The sequence below is a fragment of the Leptidea sinapis genome, chromosome 40, assembly GCF_905404315.1.
Source record: "Leptidea sinapis chromosome 40, ilLepSina1.1, whole genome shotgun sequence".
Taxonomy (NCBI): domain Eukaryota; kingdom Metazoa; phylum Arthropoda; class Insecta; order Lepidoptera; family Pieridae; genus Leptidea; species Leptidea sinapis.
The window spans coordinates 6494241-6520396 of NC_066304.1; the positions used below are offsets into that span (position 1 = coordinate 6494241).

The following is a 26156-nucleotide window of genomic DNA, read 5'->3' on the forward strand; positions in this document are numbered from 1 at the left end:
CTTTCATCAAATCCAATCCAGTCTTAAAGTCATCAGTTATTTTACCATTTCCGTTAATGTATAATTCTCTAAAGAATATTTTCCATATTTTCCTTTTAGTAAGTCCAAATCCAGTAATATAGTCTCTAATAATTTTCCCCTTTTCTTAAAGTCAAATCCAGTGTAATTTGCATAACTTTTTAGAATAATACCTACCTATTTACATTATCTGTTCAGTTCGCGAATTGCGCTATGCTATTACTAGTTGTATATGTACGAGTTATAACGTATTTACATAATTATAAACAAATTTACAACGTATGTATCTACAAATTACAATGTATTTACAGTACTACATACAAATTTATACAAGGACATATAAGTTGATGTGTCCTTTAATAGATCTATTACTGAGAGCGGGATTATATTGGGTGCACCATATATTTCCAGTAGCTCATCCATCAGCACAAGGCGCTGTATGCCAAAGGACGAACAATCAAAAAAGATGTGATCCAGAGACTGATCTTGTTGCTTAATACAATGGTCACAAAAAGGAGAGGAGACAATTTTTTTGCGATGAAGATGAAAATTCAATCGATAGTGACCAATACGCATTCGTGTTATTGTAGTATAGAACTTTCTGTGAGCGTTATTTTTAAACTTACAAAACCAGGGTGTGCTATTAACGGGATTATCTAACAAAGTATACGAATGAGCCTTATTTTCAACTTCTGTACAATTGTACCAATATCTTCCCCAAAGAAGAGTCATACGCTGTTTTAGATTACTTATTATATCTGTATATGGTATGTTAATGTCTAGATCTTTGCAATCAGGATATAGGGATAGATCGGATATATTAATGATAGTTCTAGCTAGAAAATCAGCGCTTTCGTTTCCTGCTACTCCTATATGGGACGGGACCCAAACGAAATCCACTTTAATATCGATTAAACATAGATCGAACCACAATTCCTTTATAGCAAAAATGATGTAATTGATGTTAGCACTCATTTTGTTATTTGACAAACTTTTTAACACACTCATACTATCACTAACTATTACCCACTTCTTATTAAGTTGATTTTGTTTCTTAATATGCTTTAAAGCAAAAAGAATAGCGACGGCTTCAGCAGTAAAAATACTGGCATATCTATTAATCTTAAAGCCAATACCCTTCCTAATTTCAGGAAGGTAGATTGCAAAAGAAACATTATTATTGTTTTTTGCGCCATCCGTATAAACAAATTTACAATTAGACCATTCTGACAATAATACATGAACCTCCTCTTTTGAAGTTAAATTTGGATCTATTACAACATTAATTGCAGAATATTTACATCGAAAAGAACCTGCATGGCAGGGAAGTATATCATTATTCCGATGAATATTTAAATCTTGTAGAAATTTAAAAAATGAAGAAAAATCTTGCAAGATAAACAACTGTCTCTGAAATGAAGACGATTGATAAGCAATAAGATTCTTAAGAAGATTGTTCGTCGGCAAGCTATAGAGCTTTAAAATAAAATAAATCTGATACACAAAGGAGGAAGGTTGGCCTCGATTTGCATAGCAGCTATTGGGCTAGTTTTTAGTGCACCCAATATTGTACGCATACATTTATTTTGTATTTTATCCAGACTATTAACAATTTTGCTGTCTGCGGCGAAACAATGAAAGCCATATTCAAAATGACTACGAATAAGCGATTTATACAAAATTAACAATATTTTAGCGTCCGCTCCCCACGACGTTGCACACAAAGATTTTAATACATTATAAGCTTTATTCGCTTTAATTATAACACTATCTGTATATTTTTTCCAAGACAGTTTTGGAGTAAATGTTACACCTAGAAATTTTATGTCACATGAAATAGGCAGTGGAATGCCATTGTATAAAATGGGAGGCAATATGATGCGTTTACGACCAATCACAAAGACTTTTGATTTGGTTGGATTTACATTTAAATTAAGATAAGAAAAGTATTGATATAAATTTACAAGTGCTTTATTAATAGTAGCGGCTAAATTAATCAGATCAACTCCCGATACATAGACGACTAAGTCATCTGCATACTGTAGGTTTACTATATTTGGCCCCAAAATAAGGTTCAATCGTCTTATGTACATAATAAAAATTAAAGGAGACAATATTCCCCCCTGACAAACACCTAGAGAAGAAAGTCGTGGTCCATACAAATGTTTATTAAATTTTACATATACTTTTCTGTCAGTCAAAAAGGATTGCATCCAATTTATTATTTTACCTGGTATCCCTAACATTGATAACTCGTCACAAAGCACGGCAATATTTACACTATTGAAGGCACCTGAGATGTCAAAAAATACAGACAAAAGATACTGATTACTTGCTAAACATTGATGCGCATCAAGCTGTAACTGCGCTATACTCTCCCTAGAAGACCGACCTTTGCGAAAACCAAACTGATTATTAGGCAAAAGACAATTTTGTTCTATAAAGAACTCGAGACGTTGTTTTAGAAGCTGCTCAAATATCTTCCCAACACAAGACGTGAGAGCTATAGGTCTATAAGAGTCAGGTAACATTTTATTTTTGTCTGGCTTTAAAACTGGGATTAAACAGTCTGTTTTCCATTCTGCAGGAATAGTATTCTCCTTCCATAGGCGATTGAGATTATTTAAAAAGATGTTGAGACTGTGGCAATTAAGTTTTTTGAGTAAAATATATGGAATGGTATCAAGACCGAAAGATGTATCTCTTCTAGTAAATAAAGCGGATTTTAGTTCTTGTAAAGAAAAAGGCTCTATCAAATATTTATTACTATCATTAACAACATTTACATTAGTTAACTCATTTGATACAAAGTCAGAAGTATACTTTTGTAGAAAATCTGGAATCCAACTATCATTCAACACACTGTCAGGAATGTAAGTTTTGTTAAATTTGCGCATGTATTTCCAAATTGAAGACAAAGGAGTACAACGATTAAATGAATTGCACAAGCCTATCCAGCTATTTCTTCTTTCACTTTTTAAGATAAGTTTTTTTAAAGCCCGCAATATCTTAAACTCCACATAATTTTCATCAGTGGAGTTGTTTTTAAAATTAATGTAACCATTTTTAGCATTTAAAACTGCTTCTGTTCACCTCTGATTCCACCAAGGCAACCAAGGATATTTAAAAGATTTTTGTGAACAAGAACTAGTAACATTATTACTATTAGAACTTTTGGAAAACAGACAGCTAGGGATTGACTGCTTGGCAGCAGAAAGTAAAATATTACAAAAGGAATTAAAAGCATCTATTGAAGATAAAGTGTCAAATTTAACATCATCCAAATAAGAAACAACTAAGTTACTATACATATTCCAATTCACCTGCTTATAATTAGGGTGAGTGGGCAAATGTAGATTATTACATAATGTGTTTTGCAAACTACTACTATCACTACTTACTGCCATTTTTATTATTACAGGGAGATGATAACTACTGCCCAGAGGACTGTCAATAACTGACCAGTCACATAAAAGAGCCAATGATGGAGTTACCAAAGTCAAGTCAAGAGCATTAGGACGCCAAGATGGAGATCCTATTGTGGTAGCTTGACCATTATTCAGAATAACAAGACCATTCTCATCTATAACCTCTAAAACATCTTTACCTCGAGGCAATGTATCAACACATCCCCACAACATGTGATGAGCATTGAAATCACCTGCAAATATCATTGGCTCTGGAATGGACTTAATTAAACTGTTTAAATTGTTTTTATTAAATGGAGGATTTGAATTGGAAGGACTGTAAAAACTTACAATACTCAGTTCTTTGTTATTAATTTTAATTTTAATGCAAACATTTTGTAGAGCACTATCAAAATATGTATTTATGTTAGAAAATGTGATATTATTATGAATAAAAATTGCTACACCATTGTGTTTATTACCACAATCATTCCTTATTGTGTTATAGCCTTTTATTAAAAAATACTGATGTGGTTTTAACCAAGTTTCCGAAATTATAGCAATATGAATATGATTTTCATATAAAAACCTTGTAAAAATAAGCCTATTACTAATAATACTTTGAGCGTTCCACTGCACTATATTCAATGTATCCATAATAACAATTAACTAGATGTCTTTTTTCTAAAAGTGTTATTCAGAATTTCCTTAATACTATTTGAATTTATAGTTAACTTATCTTTATTCATACAAATTTGTATAACTGCTTCAACCAAGAGGTTCATAAATTTGTCAGATTTTATAAGATTGCTCAGGTGTGTGTCAATATACTTTGAGTTTAATTGAGGGAAAGCAGATTCATTGAAGAGATCTGAGTATCTAACACTACGGGACTTCATTTTGTTTTCTTCAATTTTTTGTTTTTTCAGAGGACAGGTAGATGAGATAGCTATGTGATCTCCACCACAGTTGGCACATTTTGTTAAAGTTTTTGGACACATTTTAAAATTGTGATTGTCAGAACATATGGAACAAACTTCATTGTTTCTACAAAATTTAGCAATATGGCCAAATTTCATACAGCGTAGACACTGTTTAATAGGGGGTACATATACATTAACCTCATGCCTCCAGTGATCAAGTGTTACATACTCAGGTAACAACGTTGATGCAAATGTGACTGCAACAGTTTGCGTTGGAACAAAGGAGACAACACCCTGTGGGTCCTTTACTCGCCGCATGAACCTTCTCACAGCAATAACTTTTTTACTCGATGCAATTAATTGATGATTTTTTTTGTTGGAGTAATCAGTGGGAACAGAAGTAAGAACTCCAGTGACCTCCGTTTCAGAAGCCGGAATTGAGGCAACCATCTCCAACTCGCTAAGTAACTTTTCATTTTTTAAAAATACATTCGCATTGTTAGGCAGGTCAAACGTAACACCAACTTTAAAAGCATTAACGGACCTCAGGTGCAACACACCCGATACGCAATGCCTCCTGATTCCATTTGACAGACCCAACCTGTCCTTGTCTGATATTTTGACTTCACCCTGCTTGCGATTGAGAAATACAATAAATTCCTTCTTATTTGAATTTTCGTCGTACAACCTATAATAATTTGTCGCTCTATAAGGGGTATACTTCTCTTTATCCTTTCTTCTTAGAATGAGACGTTCAGTCACCTCCGCGTCAGATACCGAGGATTCGGATAGGGGAAGTTCGTCTGCTGGTTCTGCGTCGCTCTGGCCGTTCTTCGGCATTTTACCTGTACGCTTCCCCATGGCGATGGGGAAGCGCACTTAACAATTTATATATACAAAAATCGAATTTTTATAAACCAGGATAAACAATTTACAAGTATGAAAAATATATGCACAATGAACAATAATTTAAACAATTTTTTTTTGTATAAGCGCGCCTTCCTTCGTTCACTCGTTCCCGCCAAAAACGAGCGGTTTTGAATTTGTCACACTCAAATGACGTATCTCCTTGACATTTAAATATTTTTTTTTTTTACATTAACTGGCTATGTCGACGATTCGGCCTCGTCAAGGTGGAGAGATTTTTTATTCTAATTTAGCTGATTGAAGTATATAAAGAGTTGATTTGAAAGGAAATGATCGGTTGATATAGCTGTGGTTTTTTTGTGAACTGAAGAATAGGCAACAAGAATGAGTACGGTTAGTAATAAACACCCATAATATTAACTACCTTGTTAGTATCTAATCTAAGTTTAAGGGAGAAATGTGTGAATGTAAGTGGGAATATGTGCCTAATAGATGCGTAGAAAGTATGGAGGATAGAAATTACAATTTAATATTATTGTGGGAAATAAATTTGTAAAGAATCTCTATAAAAGGGGAATGGCATAATGTAAGAAGAAAAGGGATGTTGATGGGGCGAGGGATATCCTTCGGTAGAAGGTCATATAAAGGAATTGACAATTTAGGGCAATTGAAAAAAATATGTTCAAGAGTACCTTCCGCAAGGCCAAATCCACATATAAAATGGTCCCTTACCCGGATCTTGGCCAAAAATACTGGGGAACAGACAAATCCCAAGCGAAGTCGTATGATGACAGAAGTGAAAAGTTTATTTTGTTTTTTTTGAGGAAAGAACCAGGACTTAGAGGGGATAAAGGGTTGGATAGAACCATAGAATTTACCTTTAGTTTGTTTTGTAGTTTTGCCATGAATCAACCAGAAAGGGTTTAGACATAGCGCGTAGATCTCGAGGAAAACAGTAATTAAATTTTAATGTTCCAGACTGAATCGCGTCTTTAGCGCACGAGTCTGCAATTTCATTGCCAGTTATCCCTACATGGCTAGGTATCCAAGCAAATGCAACTTCTATTCCCATTATGTGACATCTGTTTGAAGATTCGAAAGGATTTTTTGTTAGGTCCAACAAGCAGCTTAATGAGTCAGACAGGATTAAAGCCTTGTTGATCTTATGTGATTCAACATATGACACCGCCTCTGACAGGGCAATTGATTCGCCAGTAAAGATGGAATTCTGCGGGGGACTTTTGTAATTTAAAATTATATGGAACTTAGGGATCCAAACTGCAGACCCGACCCAGCTATTGTTGGATAATTTGGATGCGTCCGTGTACAACGTCACCCAATCAGACCAATCAAAAGATAGAATGGAATTAAATTTTCTATTGGTTTCAGGGCAGTGTTTAGTAATTCCAAAGTCAAAGAAAATTTTAGGTTGGAAAATAAGAGATTGATATTCTACTTCAAAGACTGGGCATAAGGCTGATTGGAAAATGGGAACTGGAAAGGCTTTAAATTTAGTATAAGAATTAATTAACGGAGGCGGATCTTTATGAGACCAATATAAAGAAGTTTGAATAGTTAGAAACATAGAGTGCAGAATATCAAGAAGGGGGTGTGCGCTAAATTGGATTACGTTAGTTAGGAGTCTATCGGCTAGGTACTAACGGCGAAGGTGAAGAGGTGGGTCTACACACTCCACCGTTTATATATTCATGCAGAAACATACCCACGAAAATGATAATCAACAGAAATTGCTCGCGTTAGGAGCCGTTCTTCCAAATCGATTTTATGAATAGATATTTTGCTTCTAGACTTTTATTTATATACCATTCGGTAGGAAATTTAATATAGATATATTTTTATAATAGTAGATTAGATTATTTATAAAATCCTATAATATTTGAAGCAAAAAGTAGACTGGGGTAGAAAATTCATTTTAAAATCCAAAGATTTTTATCCTGTACATTTTGTCGTGATAATCTATGTTTTCTGTTCATACACTAATTCTATCAATATGGCAATTATATGACTTTTTTAGCAATATATAAAACTTGTACACTATCAAACAAAAAATATTGAAAAAAGTTAAACGAAAGTAGCTTGCGTTGACAAAAAACCGTTACACACACACACACGCTTACACAAATACTTACGTGTATTTCGCGCTGCTTGAGAATTCTGAATCTCTTAGCATTTGCCTATCTTGTGGTATATTGTGTAGCTTGTCTTACTCAGTGTATATTTATCGAAAAAATATATCCGCGCGCCTCCCGCGAGTAGACATAATATGTCAGCTTGCCACTCAACGGTAGTTTTATATACAGACATAATATGTCTGCTTGCCAGTCAACGGTAGTTTTGTATACAGACATAATATGTTTGCTTGCCACCTGGGGAGCAAGCAGACATAGCAATTGTAGATAATTAGGTATAACTCCACAAAGAACAATCTTCGTTCGCTGTCTTGTAATTGAACCGCTCGCTACGACGCCCGGGAAAAAGTGAACAAAAATGCTTTGTCCGTAAAGCTATGCCGTCGAATGTTGGTGGCCTAGTATCGTAACGAATCGAAATCTGTATCGGATTTCATTCGTTCATAAGTGCATAGGTAAATAGACCATCTCGTACACGTCATAAGCGCTAAAACTGGGTGAGGTAAAACAGTGCCATACGGCACTACCGATCTCTGCGTGTTTGTAACAACAAGTGCCCATGGGCACCGTCCGATGTCGAAAGAAAATCATATAGAACCTAAGATTAATGACACTAGAACTAGGTAGGTAATCTAATGGTTAAATTCTCTTTGTAGTTTGGTATAAGTCCGTCAACCTAACTCGGGATCTGGCTCGAATGACAGTTCTAGGAAGTACGTTTTTGCCCTGTGCTGCCTCGGGGCGTAAAAAGAATAGGGTAGTCCCAGGTCCAAGGGTGTCGTAAGAGGCGACTACGGGCTTTTTGAAAGTGGGAGAGTCACGCTGCTGCCTTATGACGTCAGCACAATCGGGCCAGACTCGTCCGGGTTACTTACCACACTCGCACAGAATACCGGCGTGAAGTAGCGGCCTAGTGCCGCTATGTTTCGCATAGGTTAGTGTCGAGGACCGGACACCTTTCCCCCCCGTCCTTTCCCCCCCCCCCCCCAACAAAATATGAGAGCGGTCCTAAAAAATAAATTACCCCAGGAGGGTACCGGCTCTTGTAGAGCCGGAGAATCCCTCCCCGAGCATTCGCGCTCGGGCTGCCCCTCGTATTCTGGGGAGGGCACAGTACCGCGTATGTCACAGGACAAACAGGGCAGCAACACCACGGCACCCCGCTCCACGCTTAATGTGGACTTTTGTAACATCCGGGGAATTCACTCCAACTTAAACGCCGTCCACCACCACCTTGAGACGGCGCAGCCGGCCTTGTGTTTCCTTACGGAGACGCAGATATCTCGACCTAGCGATACGTCATATTTAACGTACCCCGGGTACAAAATTGAGCATAATTTCATGCCTCATGCCGGGGTATGTGTGTACGTTAGGGAGGATATCTGCTGTCGCCGTCTCGGCAATTTTGAGGGTAGGGGCCTGTCTACTCTCTGGCTCCGCGTAGATTTAGAGGACCGCGTCCGCGTGTGTCTACAGGTCCCATAGTGGTAACGCAGAAACGGATCACCTCATGGGCTGCGTTCAAGCGGCATTTGATGACGTGCTTGCTCAGACCCCCTCCGCTGAAATCGTAGTCTTGGGTGATTTCAACGGGCACAATGCCGAATGGCTTGGATCACGTACCACAGACTACGCAGGGCGATCTGTGCATAATTTTGAATTGGCGTATGGCCTGTCCCAATTGGTTGAGTCGCCGACGCGGCTCCCGGATGTGGATAGCCACATGCCGTCCTTATTAGATCTTCTGCTGACTACACATCCCGATGGTTACCAGGTCTCTGTCGACGCCCCTCTCGGAACGTCCGACCATTGCCTGGTCAGGAGTGTAGTGCCTATCCGACGCCAACGTCGCAGACCACCAGCGACCCGCCGCGATTGGCTCTACAAGTCAGCAGATTGGGATAGGATGCGTTCCTTTTTTGCATCCTACCCTTGGGGCAGGGTTTGTTTCCTTTCAGATGATCCTAGTGCCTGCGCCGTTGCAGTAGCCGATGTGATACTGCAGGGCATGGATATTTCTATACCAAGCTCTGTAGTACCGATCGGTGGCAGATCACAGCCCTGGTTCGATGCGTCAGTTAAAGCAGCATCTGACTGCAAAAAACAGGCGTATCGAACTTGGGTTGCGGCGCTGGGCTCAAAGGATCCGAACTGCAAAGTTCTGAAGAGGAAATATAACCGTGCCTCCAGATTTTTTAAGCGGCAAATCGCCCGTGCGAAATCGAAGCACGTCGTCAAAATTGGCGAGCAGCTTTCCAGTTACCCGACCGGAAGACGCAAGTTCTGGTCGTTGTCGAAAGCTGCTCTTGGTAACTTCAACCAGCCGTCCATGCCGCCGTTGCACATGAGGAATGACACCCTGGCCCATACAGCAAAAGAGAAAGCCGATCTCCTGTGCACTCTTTTTTCCTCCAACTCGACTCTTGACGACAACGGAAAAACACCGCCGACCATCCCGCGGTGTCAGATCTCCATGCCTGAAGTACAGTTCCGACAGAAAACTGTTAGGCGAGCTCTGTTTTCGTTGGACGTCAGGAAGTCGAGCGGGCCGGATGGCATTTCTCCAATCGTGCTTAGAACGTGTGCCCCTGAGTTGACGCCGGTGCTAACGCGTTTATTCCGGCACTCTTATTCAAAAGGCGTAGTCCCTGATTCATGGAAGTCAGCCCTTGTCCATCCGATCCCAAAAAAAGGAGACAGTTCGGATCCGGCAAACTACAGGCCTATTGCTATTACCTCCCTACTCTCCAAAATTATGGAGAGCATAATTAACCGCCAGCTCTTGGTATACCTTGAGGGTCACCAGTTGATCAACGACCGGCAGTACGGCTTTCGCCATGGTTGGTCGACTGGCGATCTTCTGGTATACCTAACACACAGATGGGCGGCGGCTTTTGAAAGCAAGGGGGAAGGCCTGGCAGTTGGTCTGGATATAGCGAAGGCCTTTGATCGTGTATAGCACAAGGCGCTCCTCGCAAAACTTCCATCATTTGGGCTTCCCGAGAGCTTATGCAAGTGGACCTCCAGCTTCCTCACTGGGCGCAGCATACAGGTCGTTATCGACGGTTATTGCTCGAATCCCAAGCCCGTGAACGCTGGAGTGCCCCAAGGCTGTGTGCTATCTCCCACGCTGTTTCTTCTGCGTATCAATGATATGTTGGACACCGCCAACATGCATTGCTATGCAGACGACAGCACTGGTGATGCCGTATACACGGGCCATGCAGGTCTCTCTCGGGAAAACGTCGACCAGTGCCGGGTGAAGCTTGTGTCTTCTATCGAGTCCTCTCTCGAGAAGGTCGCGGAATGGGGTAAGTTGAACCTTGTCCAATTTAACCCCCAGAAGACTCAAGTTTGCGCGTTTACCACTAAAAAAACCCCATTTGCCGTATCACCGCTCTTCGAGAACACTTCCCTTAAAGCCTCGCCTAGTATCGGAATACTGGGTCTCGAAATCTCGAGCAATTGCCAATTCCGTGGCCATCTGGAGGGCAAAGCCAAACTGGCTTCAAAGAAACTGGGCGTCATAAATAGAGCACGGCAATACTTCAAGCCGGCCCACATTCTAGCGCTCTAAAAAGCGCAGGTCCGGCCTCACATGGAGTATTGCTGTCATCTCTGGTCTGGCGCACCCCAGTATCAGCTCGATCCATTTGACCGCGTGCAACGCAGAGCAGCTCGAATTGTCGGGGACCCAGTACTCTGTGAACGGCTGGATCACTTGGCGTTGCGTAGAGACGTCGCTTCATTGTGTGTCTTCTACCGCATTTATCACGGGGAGTGTTCCGAAGAGCTGTTCAACCTGATTCCTGCCGCCGAATTTCACCTTCGCACGACACGCCACAAGTTACGATATCATCCCCACCATCTGGATGTGTGGCGGTCCTCCACAGTGCGGTTTTCAAGGAGCTTTCTTCCTCGTACCACGAAGCTGTGGAATGAGCTTCCTTGTGCGGTGTTTCCGAGACGACACGACATGGGTATCTTCAAGAAAAGCGCGTACACCTTCCTTAAAGGCCGGCAACGCTCTTGTGATTCCTCTGGTGTTGCAGGAGAGTGTGGGCGGCGGTGATCACTTAACACCAGGTGACCCGTACGCTCGTTTGTCCTCCTATTCCATAAAAAAAAAAACGGTCAGTAAGAAAAACTCAACGAAAACAGTTTAATTCTATTGAATCTAAGTATACTTCCTAAATATATATACAGCAATCTATTCAGTAGCCTAATCGATTATGTCTGTAAATATTAATTTTCATTTAATTATTTATCTTATCCATATCAAATTCACGTGTTCTACATCTTTTTAACTCGATTCGTTTCCCTATCTTGGAATTAATGATATCATTTCGATGTAGAAAATAGAAGAAAACTTCCTATCTGAAATGAATAAAAGATAGACACCTTGAAGCTGGCGAAAGCATGAAATGTGCGAGCCAAAATCTCCAAAAAGGAGTGGAAATTAAAACAAAAGCGAAAAATGTCTACCTTGTACTGTAAAACGGGGTCAATGGGGACGAAACTAGATTTTAGATGACATTTTCTCTGACTTCTTTATATAAAACCTTTGTTATTTATATTTAAAAACTTGAGTTAAAACTATCTCTATAAGATAAAATGTAGAAAGAACTTATAAAATTTACGAATTACTCATGATAGCTTAAATTATTGGGCATCCCTATTTAAACTCTTGCCCCCTTATTAAAAATAGTCTGCTAACTTAAAGCATTGCTAATTCTCACTCTGTCTTCTTCTATTGACCTAAATCAGAATGAGAAAAAACACTTCTTAGCGGCTGTTTAACGTTAGCGGACCATTATGAATAAGGGGGTTAGAGAGGTTAATAGGGATCAGCTATGGGATAATAGAAAAAAACAGTCAGGGTTGTCACAGAGCTAGGTCAAATATTACCATTATTTTGCACAGGCGGGTAAAGGTTAAATAATATTAATGGAATCAAAAATATAAAATCACTGTAATAAACAACATTATAGAAGTATTAAAATCTTTTTTTAATCAACATACTATACTTAAAGTATTATAATTAACATATTATGTCAGTCTTTATATCACAGAATATATAACCTAAATATATTATCTTTTAAACATATTTCAATAACTCTTATATCTTAATAAGATTTATTATACCTATTGCCACTCTTTTTCTTTATATATACGACAAGTACTTAATGTAGGATATCCTTCAATCTTTTATCATATTTAATCTGAATCAAGTTCCATGAGAGCTTTCATCACTTCATCATCATCCCTGTAGTATATTGGTTTTCTCTTTATATTGTGAGTAATTTTTACTTTTTTGCTTGGTTGATATCTATTTTTGGTTGCAAATTTACAATTTCATTTGATATTGTTTTAATTTTATTACCTCTCTTTGCAATATTTTCTTTTGTGTTGTCTGTGCATTCCTCAAAATCGAATTCACCAGATTTTTCTTCTTCAGTAATAAGTTATTACTGAACAACTTCATGTATAAAATCATCAAATACTACAGGCATTGTTTCCATGACCATATCCATTTTTCTAATGTTTTCAGTATCTTCACGGAACGGTTTATTTTCAGTGGTTTCTGTTGAGTTTTTTTTTTGTGATGTAATTTCTGCAAATGTATTAAGATTATTAAAATAAAATATTGGGTTCTGTTTCTTGCTAATTACTGGTATTCTATAATATTTCTTTATTACATTAATTTCTTTACTACATTAATTTATTTATTACCATTCATTGGATTATTTTCATCATTTACAATTATTGGTTCTTTTCTCTTCGTTCTCTTTATAAGTGATTTGTTTGTAGTTTTCACACCTCTTTCAGTCTTTTCATAACTAGGTGCTGCTTTCTTCAAGTTTTCATGTTTCATACCTGTCGTGTTTTCTCTTCTTTCACTATTTTGTTTCCTAGGAACAGCTTTATTGTTTAGATTACAGTCAGACATTTTGTGATAATAAACGGTATTTTTTTCTGATCCACTTTTATTTTAGGTTGTTACTTGTAAATTATTTTCGTCACTTTCTTCATCCTCTTTATTTTCTACGCTCCGTCCAGCAACTTTATTGAGTTTCTTTTTTTTTTGTTGCATCTTTTGTGTGTGCTGTACCATACCTCATTTCTTTTAGCATGGATAGGACGGTCGCGTCAATAACCTCTTTAAAACCCTCTGTTCAGTACTTTTTGTTTATGCATTGGAAATATACCACATTTGTCAAATCCAGCTAATATATTTTTGGAAACATTGCTTTCTATATTAATTAAGAGTTTTTTCAATACTGAAGGGAATATTGTTTTTGGGATTGTGGCTGGTGTTCTGCCATCCGTCTTTTTCCAGTTAAGAAGTAAGTCCCTCCACGCACTTTTTAAAGGCCTAAAAAAGGCCACGTCTTGTGGTTGTGTCAGGTGAGTTGAATTTGCAGGTAAAAAAAATGAATTTGATGCCACTTTCATGGCATTCTCTAATTAAATCAATTGATAAATGAGAGGCCAGGTTATCACCTAAAAGGCTGCTCTTGCTCTCTTTATATTTTGACTGAGTCTTTTGCTAATTGTATTTTTATGCCTTTTAAGAAAACATGACATAAAATCAGGACCTGGCAAATTATTTTTGAACCTTTTGATCAAAGTATTTTCCCATTTTATCAAAGTATCCTTTTATCAGCAATCTAAAATCAATGGGTTCTAAGGATATCACCATTCTGAACCACATCTGAATATATATTTACGTACTCCACTGAGTACTCTTCTTTAGCCTTGGCAGTTTGGCCTTCTTGTTTTTTCATGACACGGGTGTTGTGTCGATGCAGGACTGATTTCGGTATATCGTATTTCCGTGAAACATCTTTAAAGGAAAGGTTAGAGCTATTGTACTCGTGTAGTGCCATTTCTATTACAGAATCGTCATATTTTTTATATATTTTTTTCGACTAGTTTGGTAATCACGCGGCATTGTCCAAAAATAGATGTTATCTGAAAAATAATGAGTTTTAATGATAGAATTGCACTTATTTCTTATTATTGTTCAACAAATATAAACTCGTTTGTCTACCTATTGCATGGGTTCCGAATTAACAATTTGAATGCTTTGAAATTTAACCTGTAATATGTTAAGCAACATTTTCGTACGTTCATATAATATTATGCTACCGGACTGAAATATACCTATTCATTACGTTAGCTTCATTCTATTGGCGTCCTTAATGTACTCATTATAGTGTTTGAATTGATGATTTGCTTTATGCGATATTTATATTCGAAACAAAATGACTTGATATTTTAAACAAATAACTATACTGCTATTAGTGATTTGCTGTATGCGATATTTTTATTCGAAACAAAGTGAAGTGATATTTTAAACAAATAACTATAGTGTGATTAGGTAGTAAGTCACTATCTATTGTTAATTTTAGTTTTCAAGTCGTTGTTTTATAGGGAAGGTAATCGTTTACGATTTGTATGTATCTTAAAAAGTGTTCAAGTACTTATGAAGAAAAAATTATTAAACTTTATCTAATTACATTTATATTATATGCTACAATATGATAAAATATTCAAGTTCATAAACATTAACTTCAACCAATAACCAAATCTTGTAGTTGACAAATAATAATAAGTAATATTTCAACCAATAAAATAGCGATATTTTTATCAGTTATGTTTTAACTAATATAAAATATTCAACATCAACTATTAACCAAAAGTAGTAACTTACAATTAATAGTATTAACTAATATTTTCTACCAATAAAAATATCGATATATTTTTTATCCGATAACTATTAACTAATATATAATTTCAACCATTATTGACATCTATGGTCCATATTTAAAGAATGTCATTGCCTTAAATATTTCATTTTAAAACAAAAATAATGTAAATACTACGTATTAAGACACGGGACTGCTTGTGCAAAAATTAAAATTTTGTGTAATATGAAACGTGCAGTAAGATTTGATATAGGTTTGAAATAATAGACCAAATATAGTAACTAGACATCGGTTGGCGTGGCCAACATGAGACAGATAATATCCTATATATGTAGGTACATCATATTACACAAGAGCTCTTTCACTATCACTTTTACATCGTAAAACGCAACATCGCACCATATTTCCTTCGATTCTACTTAAGATTGTCTGATGATTATTATTGATCTGATGTTGAATAAATAGTGGATATTTCACATGTTTCACAAGTTTTCTGTGCAGCACTGTCAAGTTTGTTAACACACCGGGTGTGCTGACCTTGAAAAAACAAGCACGCATGGCGAAACAAAAAATCTAATCACTCTATCTCATTTCTTTACATAAGTTTCTCTTTTTCTCGTGTGAGTGAGACGGAAGTTATCTATTAGTCTAGTAGCTATACTTGGTCTATGTTTGAAATAGTAATTATTTTGGTAATTACCATATGGCGTCGAAGTATAATCCGGCTAAGTGTGAAAGCGAACAGTTGCTTAGAACGTAGAGAATTTCGGATATCTCCGTTTTTTATAAGATTATAGCCGTCATCTGTCAATCTATTATTGACCGTGCATGTTTCATACAATTTATTGAATGTGAAGTGTGAACCGCTTTATTCAGAGTCTTCAGTTCCCTATACTTATATTACTCTTTGGTCTTCACTCTTAAGTCTCGTTAGCAAGTATTATTGTTCACCTGAAAAAAGTACAATAGTTTTATTCACGAGATCAAGAACTTCTCCTCCTATTTCTATATTTTATGAGGGTTATCAGATTCCAGTTAAAGATAATGTTAAGTTTTTGGGAATTGTCTTAGATTCGAAACTAACTGGTATCCCACATTGTGATTACCTAAATGCTAAATGTGAGCGTACTCTTAATATTTTAAGATGTCTGTCAGGTGTTTGGTGGGGTGCGCACCCTTTTTGCATGAAATTGTTATATAATGCTCTTATAAGAAGTATATTAGATTATGGTACATTCTTGCTGGAGCCTGGTAGTGTTAAGACATTTAAAAAACTAGATCTCATACAGGCCAAAGCTTTACGAGTAGTTTCTGGTGCTATGCGGTCAAGTCCTATCAATGCTCTTCAAGTAGAATGTGGTGATCCTCCACTACATCTACGTCGTCAATATTTAGCAGACAAATTTATATTCCGATCTTTTCATTTTCTTAACCACTCTCTTTATAACAAACTTCAGAAACTTTCTCATCATATAGATTCATCTGCATATTGGTCAAATAAAAAACCACCTTGTCTAATCAATAGTTTTAAGAAATTTATCAACATAAAAGCTCCTATTCATCGATCCATTAATTATCCTCTTTTCAGTACTAGCTTTGAAGGATTAATGTTGCTTCCAGAAATTAATTTTAACTCAGATTTAAATAAGCACGATATTAGTACAAATTTTTCGTTTAATCTTCTTAAAAATACTGTTTGGGTTGATTACCATCATATTTACACAGACGCGTCTAAACATTCCTCCTCGGATCCCGTTGGTGTAGGTGTCTATCACGCTCAATTTAAAATATCACAGAAAATTAAACTACCTCCGGAAACATCGGTGTTTACTGGGGAATGTTATGGTATTTTTAAGGCTATTGAATATATTATCCTATTTAAACTTCCAAAAACAATAATTTTCTCTGATTCAAAAAGTGCCTTACAGTCTCTCAATAGGTTCCCATTTAAATCAAAAAACATTTCTTCTGTTGTCATAGAATTAAGAAATCTATTAAATAAATGCAATCACTTTGGTCTTTCTGTGTTGTTTGTATGGATCCCCAGCCATAGCGACATTCCTGGTAATATAAAAGCAGACCAACTAGCTAATGAAGCCGTGGTCGATGGCGACATTTTCCCTTATAAAGTTTTTTGCCAGGATCTAGGTGCTGTTCCTATAGTTCACCTTCAGGATTGTTGGAATAGACTTTGGACTGAAACTGGTCAATCAAAAGGCAGGAAATATTTTAACCTTCAGCCACTTATTTCATTTAAACCATGGTTTTTCCGTGCCAAATGCAATAAGTTAGTATGTTCTTCTATCATAAGAATGCGTTTGGGTCATGTTTGCACTCCTGTTCATCTTAACAGATTAGGCATTGTATCTACTGACATGTGTGAATGTGAATCCGATAAATGTGATCTAGATCACATTTTCTTTTCATGTTCTCTATACGACCGCTCCTCATTCCTGAATGATCTAATATCTCTTAATGTTCCTTTTCCTACCTGTATATCCTGTCTAATTATGTATCCATGTAAATTTTATAAAATATTGTCATCTTTCATTCTTCAGAATCATATTAATGTTTAAATATTTGTAATGTTGTGTAAGTAGCAAGTATATATGTATATTTATGAAATTTTTAATATCCGTTTCAATCCTCTTTCTACTTATCTGATCCTTTCCCGTGTTCCGTATCCTTTTTTAACTTAGTTTCCCAATCTTTTAATTTACGTTATTGGCAAAAAGTAAACGCTATTGCCAAAAGAAGAAAAAAAAAAAAGTATTATTGTTCTGTGCTCGCTAGGCTGTTATAAAATTAAGAAGTAGGTACTGTTTTGCTGTAAAGTGTAATGCGTTAAAAACTTAAAATATTCTTAGCTGCTGGCCTGCTGAGTGAGTTCACTGCAGCTGAAGAATTAAAGTGTTCTGTGAGCTGTACACAGCGACTTATACCTATGGGCTCTATGATAAAGTATTGTACCGATGGAAAGTTCATAAAGCATAGCATAGACCTTCGTTTTAAACTCATCTAGGTATATTTAAATCTTCTATTACGTTAAATTAAGTCTAGACCTCCCAAATGGATTCAAACATCACAGGTAAATAATTGTAAATAGTTTCAATGTCTACAGGCAATTTAATATTAGGCACACGCAAATTTGCTGCATATTTTTAGAATGTGTGTATTAGATACATGTTTATTTTTAAATTGTTATTTGTATTTTAGGTCTGTGGGTGAATTTCTTCACGGCTGCTGGAATTCCTTCAGAAGTAGCAGCAACATATGCACTTACCTTTACTGAAAACAGAATACAGAATGATATGCTGCTTGATCTAAATAAAGAATACCTCAGAGATATGGGAATCATAAGAATGGGCGATATCATTGCTATTTTACGGTAACTCTCAAATATTAAGTAGCAAGTTATTGTAAATTACCACTTTAAATTGGGTAAAAGTAGGGAATGGCAATAGCTCTATTACATCTGATTAAATGCCCTTTAAGTGCCCATTCATTATTGCGACCAACATTTGTTAGTTTGTGTGTGCTTAGTGTCAATACTTAGTGAGAGATTATAGTCTATATGGGTATTGGCCAGTAACATGAGGCAATTTTGTGAAAAATTTCCAACTTGCTGTGTTTAGACGGTAACTTTGAATTTCACTCTTCCTTAGCCATCTACCAAACACCAGCACAATTTAATAATTGAAGCTTATATGTAATAATTCTCAGTGTATGATTAAATAACAGTTTCATTCTTTTAAATTCTGAAACAAGTACACATGCTGTTTACTATGATTATTCAATTTCTAGTGTTGCTACACTAGAAAATTACATAATTTTACTTTTAGTTTAATCATATCTTTCCTAATTATTTACATGAAATATTTACAAATGGAGTAAAAACTAAACAAGACATTCAAATGGAGTATAAAATTGTATTAAGAAGAATGTATTAAATTACAAATAAAAAATAAATGGGCCACATTTCCCACATCTAGTCCACAGTCACAGAGAGATTGATCTCTAATTGTAGGTTTTATCAGGAGTGCTTATGGTGAAGCTGCAAGGGGCAAATACTTCAGATTACAGATTTAGTGGTAGGCTTGAATTTTGAGAACCATGGCTTTTGAGGGATTATGGTTCGAATGTCACTATAAAATTTACCTTTGGAAGTTTAAGGCTGAGATCTAAAGAGTGTGCTTGCTCAGACTTCAGACATATAGACTACAGAAAATATTGCTGAGTGTGATAAAACATAAAATTGAGTTTTGCATTGGGCTGATATTTCCCTAATATTGGTCGAACCATCCTACATCACGGGTTTCAGAGCAGTGCTCAATTTGTAAGAGACAATTTGGGAATGTTGGGAGCAGAATTGATTTGAGAGAATTGCTTGTAATTTAAGAGTCTGTCAGTATTATGGTGCTGTTCAGACTGTGCAACATAATAAATAGAATGGACTCTAGAATGGCAAATGATTCCCCTTTAAATACAAAGGTGATGGAGAGGCAGTTATAACTAATTAATTAATTAATATAAGGTGGATGAAATCTATACTGCTACTCCAACCGAGGGACAGACTTTAGAAGAATAAGTAAAAGAGTGCATTATATTAGATAATGTTTTGCTAGCTTCTATTGTGTTCTGTTCAATGCCATTGTTATGTGTTTAAAGGGCCAATACACCACATATTGGTTATATTAGGTGAGAGAACCCTAGCTGACAGACTGAATAAGTGTTCAAGTAAAATTTTGTCTAAAAGTTATTAAAAAATAACTATGTAATAAAAAAAATAGGTAAATTTTTCAATTAAATTTTTCTTCATGGCTAGTGTTGTATTTTTCTTTTATGTAATAAAAATATTAATGTATTGTTTTTTTTTTTAAATTTGACACAATTTGACTTATTTTTTCCATTTTCCAGCCAGTAAAAATAGTATTACAGTGTATATTAGATGTTTATACTATATACAAAAACATCTTTTTCTGACCTGTCAATACTAAGACAACTATATGTATTTTAAGTACAGATAACTGAAAATATGGCTTTATATTTAAATTCAGGCATGCAAAGAGAGTCCATGAGAATACAGCAAGAGATAAGGTGCTGAGTACAACCAGTGTTACCTCAAAGGTGCCTGTTGCGGCTGTGACTGGGCGCTCCACTGTTGCCCAACCATCTTCACGTAAGAATTTTTTATTATCGTGGTAAACTTTATGAATATTTTAGTTTTGTATGATTTCATATTATTTGTCAACTACACATTTAATTGCAATCAACTGGGAGATTAACAAAAAATCTTTGGGAAATTGTTGGAATGCTTATGATGAAATACCAGAGGAATGTACTCCAAGTATAATTGTTATATTAATAATTATGTTACTATAACATAAATGATGTAGGGCAAAAGAGGCCTTACTCCAAAAAATAAATGACTTTCTTAATTCTTTCTTATATTTTCTGTGGTATTAACCACAGTTTGGGGATGGATCAACCGAATGCGGTTTGGTTTTATTGAAATTCATTTTTAATCCAATTTTTAAACTTTCTTTGTCTAGTGAATTGATCATATTTATAGATTTAGAATAGTGTGGAAAAAAATGGAGGAGGCCTTCACCCAAAGAGGGCCCCATACTACTAATTAAACATTTATTATTAAGAAATAGAAAAAAAAAATACTGACATAAAACTATTCTCTTTTTAAATTTTTATAATATTAAGCTTAAGTTTGATTTAATTTTTAAATTTAGCTTAAGTTAATTATGTAATTTAGTATGGGAATAAAAGGCTTTTTTATTTTATTTTATTTATTCTTAATAAAAAGTCCCAAAATAGAACTCGACACAATGCAGACACTCAAGAGTATTTACACTCATAAATTGTCATTAATTTAATCAGGCCCTTATTGTAATATTGCAGCAGCATCGCGCATTTTAGAACACTACACACGAAACACGGCACAAGACACTACGCCAGTACCCGGGGTGCAACACATGAAAGTGCTGAAGAGAAGATCTAACGAAGATATAACGTACGTATTGAAATATGATAAAAGGCATAAAAGGCATTTATTTTCTCAAAATTGATTCCTTTAGAATTCTTTTTAACCGACTTCCAAAAGGAGGAGGTTATCAAATCCATCGGTATTTTTTTTTATGTATGTACACCAATTACTCTGAGATTTATGACTTAATTCTTCTTTTGTTTGATGCGAAATAGATGCCATTTCGTCCCATAAAAATTTTACATAGTTTGGCCCAGTAGATATCATTTTATGTACATTTATATGAAAATTTTCGTCTAATTTAATTTTTTTTATTATTATTATTTTATTATATAGGGTTATTTATTTCTAGACGAAGCTATCCCGCTCACGCGTGGCGAGTGTAGGTACCTTTATTACATTTGGCTTGGCAATGACTTAAAACCTATCAATAGGTAGCACATATAAATAATAGTATTTTATTAATATTAAAGGTAAAGGTTTGCATAAGAGGTGTATTAAATTAAATTTTTAGTTATTTGATACTTTTCAGTTTTTGAAGTCGGTTTTTTTAAACGTAGTTTATTTTTTTTATATCAATATACTAGATGTTACTACCGCTTTGGAAACAAATGGCGCTCTGAGAGAGAAGATATTTTTTAAATAATCATAATCTAGTCCCAGGCTGTCCGATCACTTAGATATTCAGCTGTGGAGTAATAGGATTTACGACAGAGCAATTTTTTTATAAAACATTTAAATTTATTTACCTATAGATAGTTATTGTCAAATAATGTCAAGAAAAAATGATAATGCTTGAACAGTGGCTGGGACTTTATTATAAAAGTGTTACCCTTAAAGCTATTATGTATCTTATGAAGCCTACTAGAATTAGTTACAAGCAATCCCTTATTTCTAGTGTTTTAATAATGAAAATCACTATTAAGCCGGCAATTTAAAAATATTTATGTGTATCCTAGAGGTAATGCAACAATTTTAAAGTTTCTAAAGTGATAAGCCTCATTTCTGAGATTAATTACATAAATAAAATTTATGAACGGTGCGAGACTCGAACCCGCGACCTCTCGCGTTCCTTGCGAGCACTCTTCAAACTGAGCCAACCGTTCGATTGACGTATATTGATAAATTTTGTATGCATATGCATGAATTTTGTATGTATGTATGAAGCCACAACCTGAAAGTTGAAATGGACAAATTAATCATGTTCAAATATTCCATTATATACATAACATATTAAATGGAGGTTTAAAAATGTTTGTTACCTATTTAATAATGCTTGTTTTTACAGAACTGAAACAGACAGCAGTTTAAAGAAGTCAAGACTTATAAGATTTAGTCTACCGTCACAGCAGTCTGTTAAACCTAAAGAAGGTAATACATAGTATTAAGTGTACAAATTCAATGCATCAAGTCATACAAATGATTTTGGCGAAACAAAACGTCCTGAGGATGCCTCGTGTACAGGCGAAACACGTGTCGAATTGTTTAAAGACAAATATTGGCGGAATTAACACTAAAGAAAACTTAAATCATTTGTATAATAATTATGGATTTCCGCAAAGTAACGCCTACTTCAATAAATTAACATATTATTGTTTAGATAAGATAGGTAATTAAAATATTAAAGTAAATTTCAAATAGAGAAGCAACAGCCAGGGATAACTGGCGTAGAATTGTTCGTCGTTCGACGCGACCACGACTGCTCTGTCAAGAGTAATCCGACGAAGAAGATGAATAGTTACTGGTATTCTGTAACCGCGCGTTTTGCAAAAAATTCTTGCCCCGCACAGCCACTTTGTGGAGTCAATTACCGGCTGCTGTTTACCTTCAGGAATAGAGCATACTCTCACCTGGCCGGGAACACACTCTTGACTCCTGGTGTTGCAGATGTCCATGGGCCTCACCACTCTCCATCACGTCAGCCTCCCGCCTATTTGCCCGCCTCTTTTATAAAAAAAATGGCAATTGTAGAGACTGCCGATAGAAATGAAAACTTAGAACTTTTAGTATTAAAATTTGAAATTATTTCAACAATGCATAGTATAGACACATTGAAGTTTTCACTAAATCAATTAAATTTCACTTATAAGATATAAATAATGTTTCACAATACGTCAGCTGTATAGCTACAGATATACTGCGATAAGCATGTCGGTGACGCGAACTCACAAGATTTTAACCATCCATAAAGTGTCTAACAATAATTCTTTTTTATTATTATTTATTTATCGCTTGCGCCAGTCATGAGCATTTCGGTGACGCGAACTAATAAGATTTTTCCATTACCAAAAAAGTCCAACGCGGCTATAGCAGTTTCCACTTCAAAAAATACATGTTTTTGTTACAGGGCCACCAATCACGAAAACTGTGTTTGCGCGTCTCGGAACAGAGGCCAAAGTTGTACCAAAAGTAGAGAATGTTGTACAGAAAGAGTCCGCTAAGCCAATATTTACCAGGCTCGGGGTTAAAGAAAAAACAGATGTGGTGATCCCCGTTCCCAAGGACGCTCTCAAGTATGAAGGTATCCTCAAAAGCCCTCCGGTTGTTAAAAGAGGTTTCACAGTTACAAGCAACAACAATATTAGGAAAGTTAATGTTGGAACCATGAGGGCTGACGAAGCACCAATGAGTGTTAAAGATAAACTTGCTTTGCCTAAAGCTAAGTCTGTTAAGTTTTCTAACAAAGTGGAGTACAAGGAAATTGAAGCTATTTCAAATGTTGTTGAAAAGGTTAACACGTTTTTTAATAAACCAGAAAGAAGGTTGGCTATGCCAGAGATGACTGTGAAGGGAAGGCTTGGTGTGAAAAAAGATCAACCAAATGTTGTAATAACCAAAAATATTTTTAAAAGATTAGGTATATGAGAAGTTGTTACCAAACACTTATCTTTGTATCATAGAATGGAACTGTTTTGTTCATTAAAGTGCTCTTCTGTCAGTATTTCTCATTATAAAATGACTTGGGACGAAAATGAAAATAGTGCTGTGATTTAAACTGGTATTTCCTTTTGTTTTTTGCACAAGATTTTGATAAATTTTTTCATTAATTTGTGGGGTGCAATGTATATGAAATACCGTTATAAAAATTTTGTGATTATTATTATTGCAATGCTTCTATGAATCTGACAATATACTTATTTAAATACTCCATAAAATAATTTCTAAATATTAAATTCACCTGTATAATATAAATCGTGGATTTAATGACTACCTTGAGTCAAGAGTTGCACATAAAATTCAAATTTACTTAATTGTATTCTAATCAGCATCTGCTTGGAGATATAAAAATTGTTATTAATTAACATGTAAACTATTGTCAAACAGACAGCGAACCGAAAGCGTGGCGAAGCGTTTTCATTTTGTTATGTATAGTATCGTTTGAATCTAGTCACATAGAAAAGCGAAAGCAAACCGAATTCGTGGCGAACCGAAAGGCGTGTCACTACAGAACAAACCAAAGCCAATAGCTCGGCATTGTGTTTATTTACAAAAGTTTGACACGAGTGTCGTCCCGCAACGCTTCGCTTTTGCTGTGCCTACATTGTTGTTTGACGTGTCTACTTTGATGTTTGATGTGCCTACTTTGTTGTTTAACGTGCCTACTTTGTTGTTTGACGTGCCTACTTTGTTCTTTGACGTGCCTACTTTGTTGTTTTATGTCTCCGCTTCGGTTCGCATTTATGTTTGATAATACCTTTAGTGAGGATCCATAACGTTTTTAGTTTAGATTTATAGAGATAAGAAGTCAAAAAATAAAACACAGAGCTAAAATGGTATTCTACATCAAAAATTGATAAAGCCAAATTACTAGCGAAGTTCACTGTAGCCACCGCGGTAGCTGTGACGTCACAGTGCCATTATGTGTATATTTATGCATGATAATTGGGGGACTTAGTGATATTTTCCATTGTTTACATGGCCACATGACGTCATGACTATCGTCCGGCGATTTACGTGCGTTCGAAAATTAAAAATACTTTTATGACAATCAAATTTTGTTTTTTCTTTTTTTTTTTTTATTGATTTAGGGGATTTTTTTGCTTTGTTTTGTTGTTTATTTTTGGATCGAATTGAAATATTTCAGGAATGAATGTGATTACTTGTTATAGTTTTTAGCATAAGTTGTCTTTTGTTAAGTGTGTGCTAACATAATGTTTAATTGGCTTTTTAAATTTTGATTGTAATAGGTTTTGTCTTTATATTGTTTATATTGCATTTTACATTATGTATGATGTGCTATTTGTAGCATAAACGAAGTAACTTGAGTTAAAAAAAACTGATTTTCTTAATTATTACTATTGTTTATCGAGTGAGTATGTATGTATGTAAGTATGTGTACTGCAACCACTGAACAAAATGATCATAGTTTAAATGTAACATTCATTGCTCTTCCCAATCCTATATTACAGAGCAATACGCCAATTTGAATATTTTTATAAAAATGCAATCGATTTTTTTTTACATTTAATTATTTACTTTATATAGTATGTGACGACTCCACTTGTAATTGGATGTGATTTAAAATTACAGACTGCCCTTTATAACACAAATAAAATTTGAAAAACAAAATTTTATGAAAAATGCGGGATTCGAACTCACGACCTCCGGCGTTCCGTGCCGGTGCTCTAACCAACTGAGCCAACCGTTCGAGTACCGCTACCTCGCTATAAAATTATGTTTGCTTTGTTCAACTCTCAGGTTGTGGCTTCATCTACAGGATCCACTTTACAGTTGATAACCTGCTCAACCCCAATATTTGTTTTTCAAATTATTGTCAAATTTTGTTTTTGAAATTTTATTTGTCTATTAATCCTAGAAGAGAGGGTTATCACTTTAAAAACATAACATATTGCCCTTTATAAGTTTATAGGAAGGTATCTCATTGAAAAATACAAGCCATTTATATTTTTCTCATGTAACATATTCTGCCGTTAGTTGTCGACGATCCGAAATATTTTCCCTTTTACAAAATATTTCTGTAAATGATTACAACTGTATGTTTGTATATTAAAATAATGATGTGAGACATAATATTAAAAATACTATTTGTAAATAACATAGAATAAATAAGTTTTGCATAA

At 35.4% G+C, this 26156-nt stretch overlaps 1 protein-coding gene across 3 annotated transcripts; it reads left to right on the forward strand.

The window, feature by feature from the left end:
* Positions 1-17847: 17847 nt before the first annotated feature.
* LOC126976276 (uncharacterized protein C19orf47) lies at positions 17848-26156 on the forward strand. Of its 3 annotated transcripts, none has more exons than XM_050824542.1 (6): positions 17848-18165; positions 18294-18465; positions 20135-20256; positions 20991-21102; positions 22364-22446; positions 23423-26156. In XM_050824542.1, exons 1-6 carry the CDS (start codon positions 18147-18149, stop codon positions 23938-23940), a joined length of 1026 nt encoding a protein of 341 aa, XP_050680499.1. In that variant the 5' UTR covers positions 17848-18146; the 3' UTR covers positions 23941-26156. The 3 variants fall into 3 exon arrangements, with proteins under 3 accessions (XP_050680499.1, XP_050680500.1, XP_050680501.1); XM_050824543.1 differs by having other exon boundaries at positions 20994-21102; XM_050824544.1 differs by having other exon boundaries at positions 17848-18099.

Excerpts from the sequence above, each read along its gene's own strand:
- LOC126976276 (XM_050824542.1), top strand. Across the intron at positions 20,257-20,990 it reads TGTTGCCCAACCATCTTCAC|CAGCATCGCGCATTTTAGAA; the intron begins GTAAGAATTTTT and ends GTAATATTGCAG. Across the intron at positions 22,447-23,422 it reads GTCTGTTAAACCTAAAGAAG|GGCCACCAATCACGAAAACT; the intron begins GTAATACATAGT and ends TTTTTGTTACAG.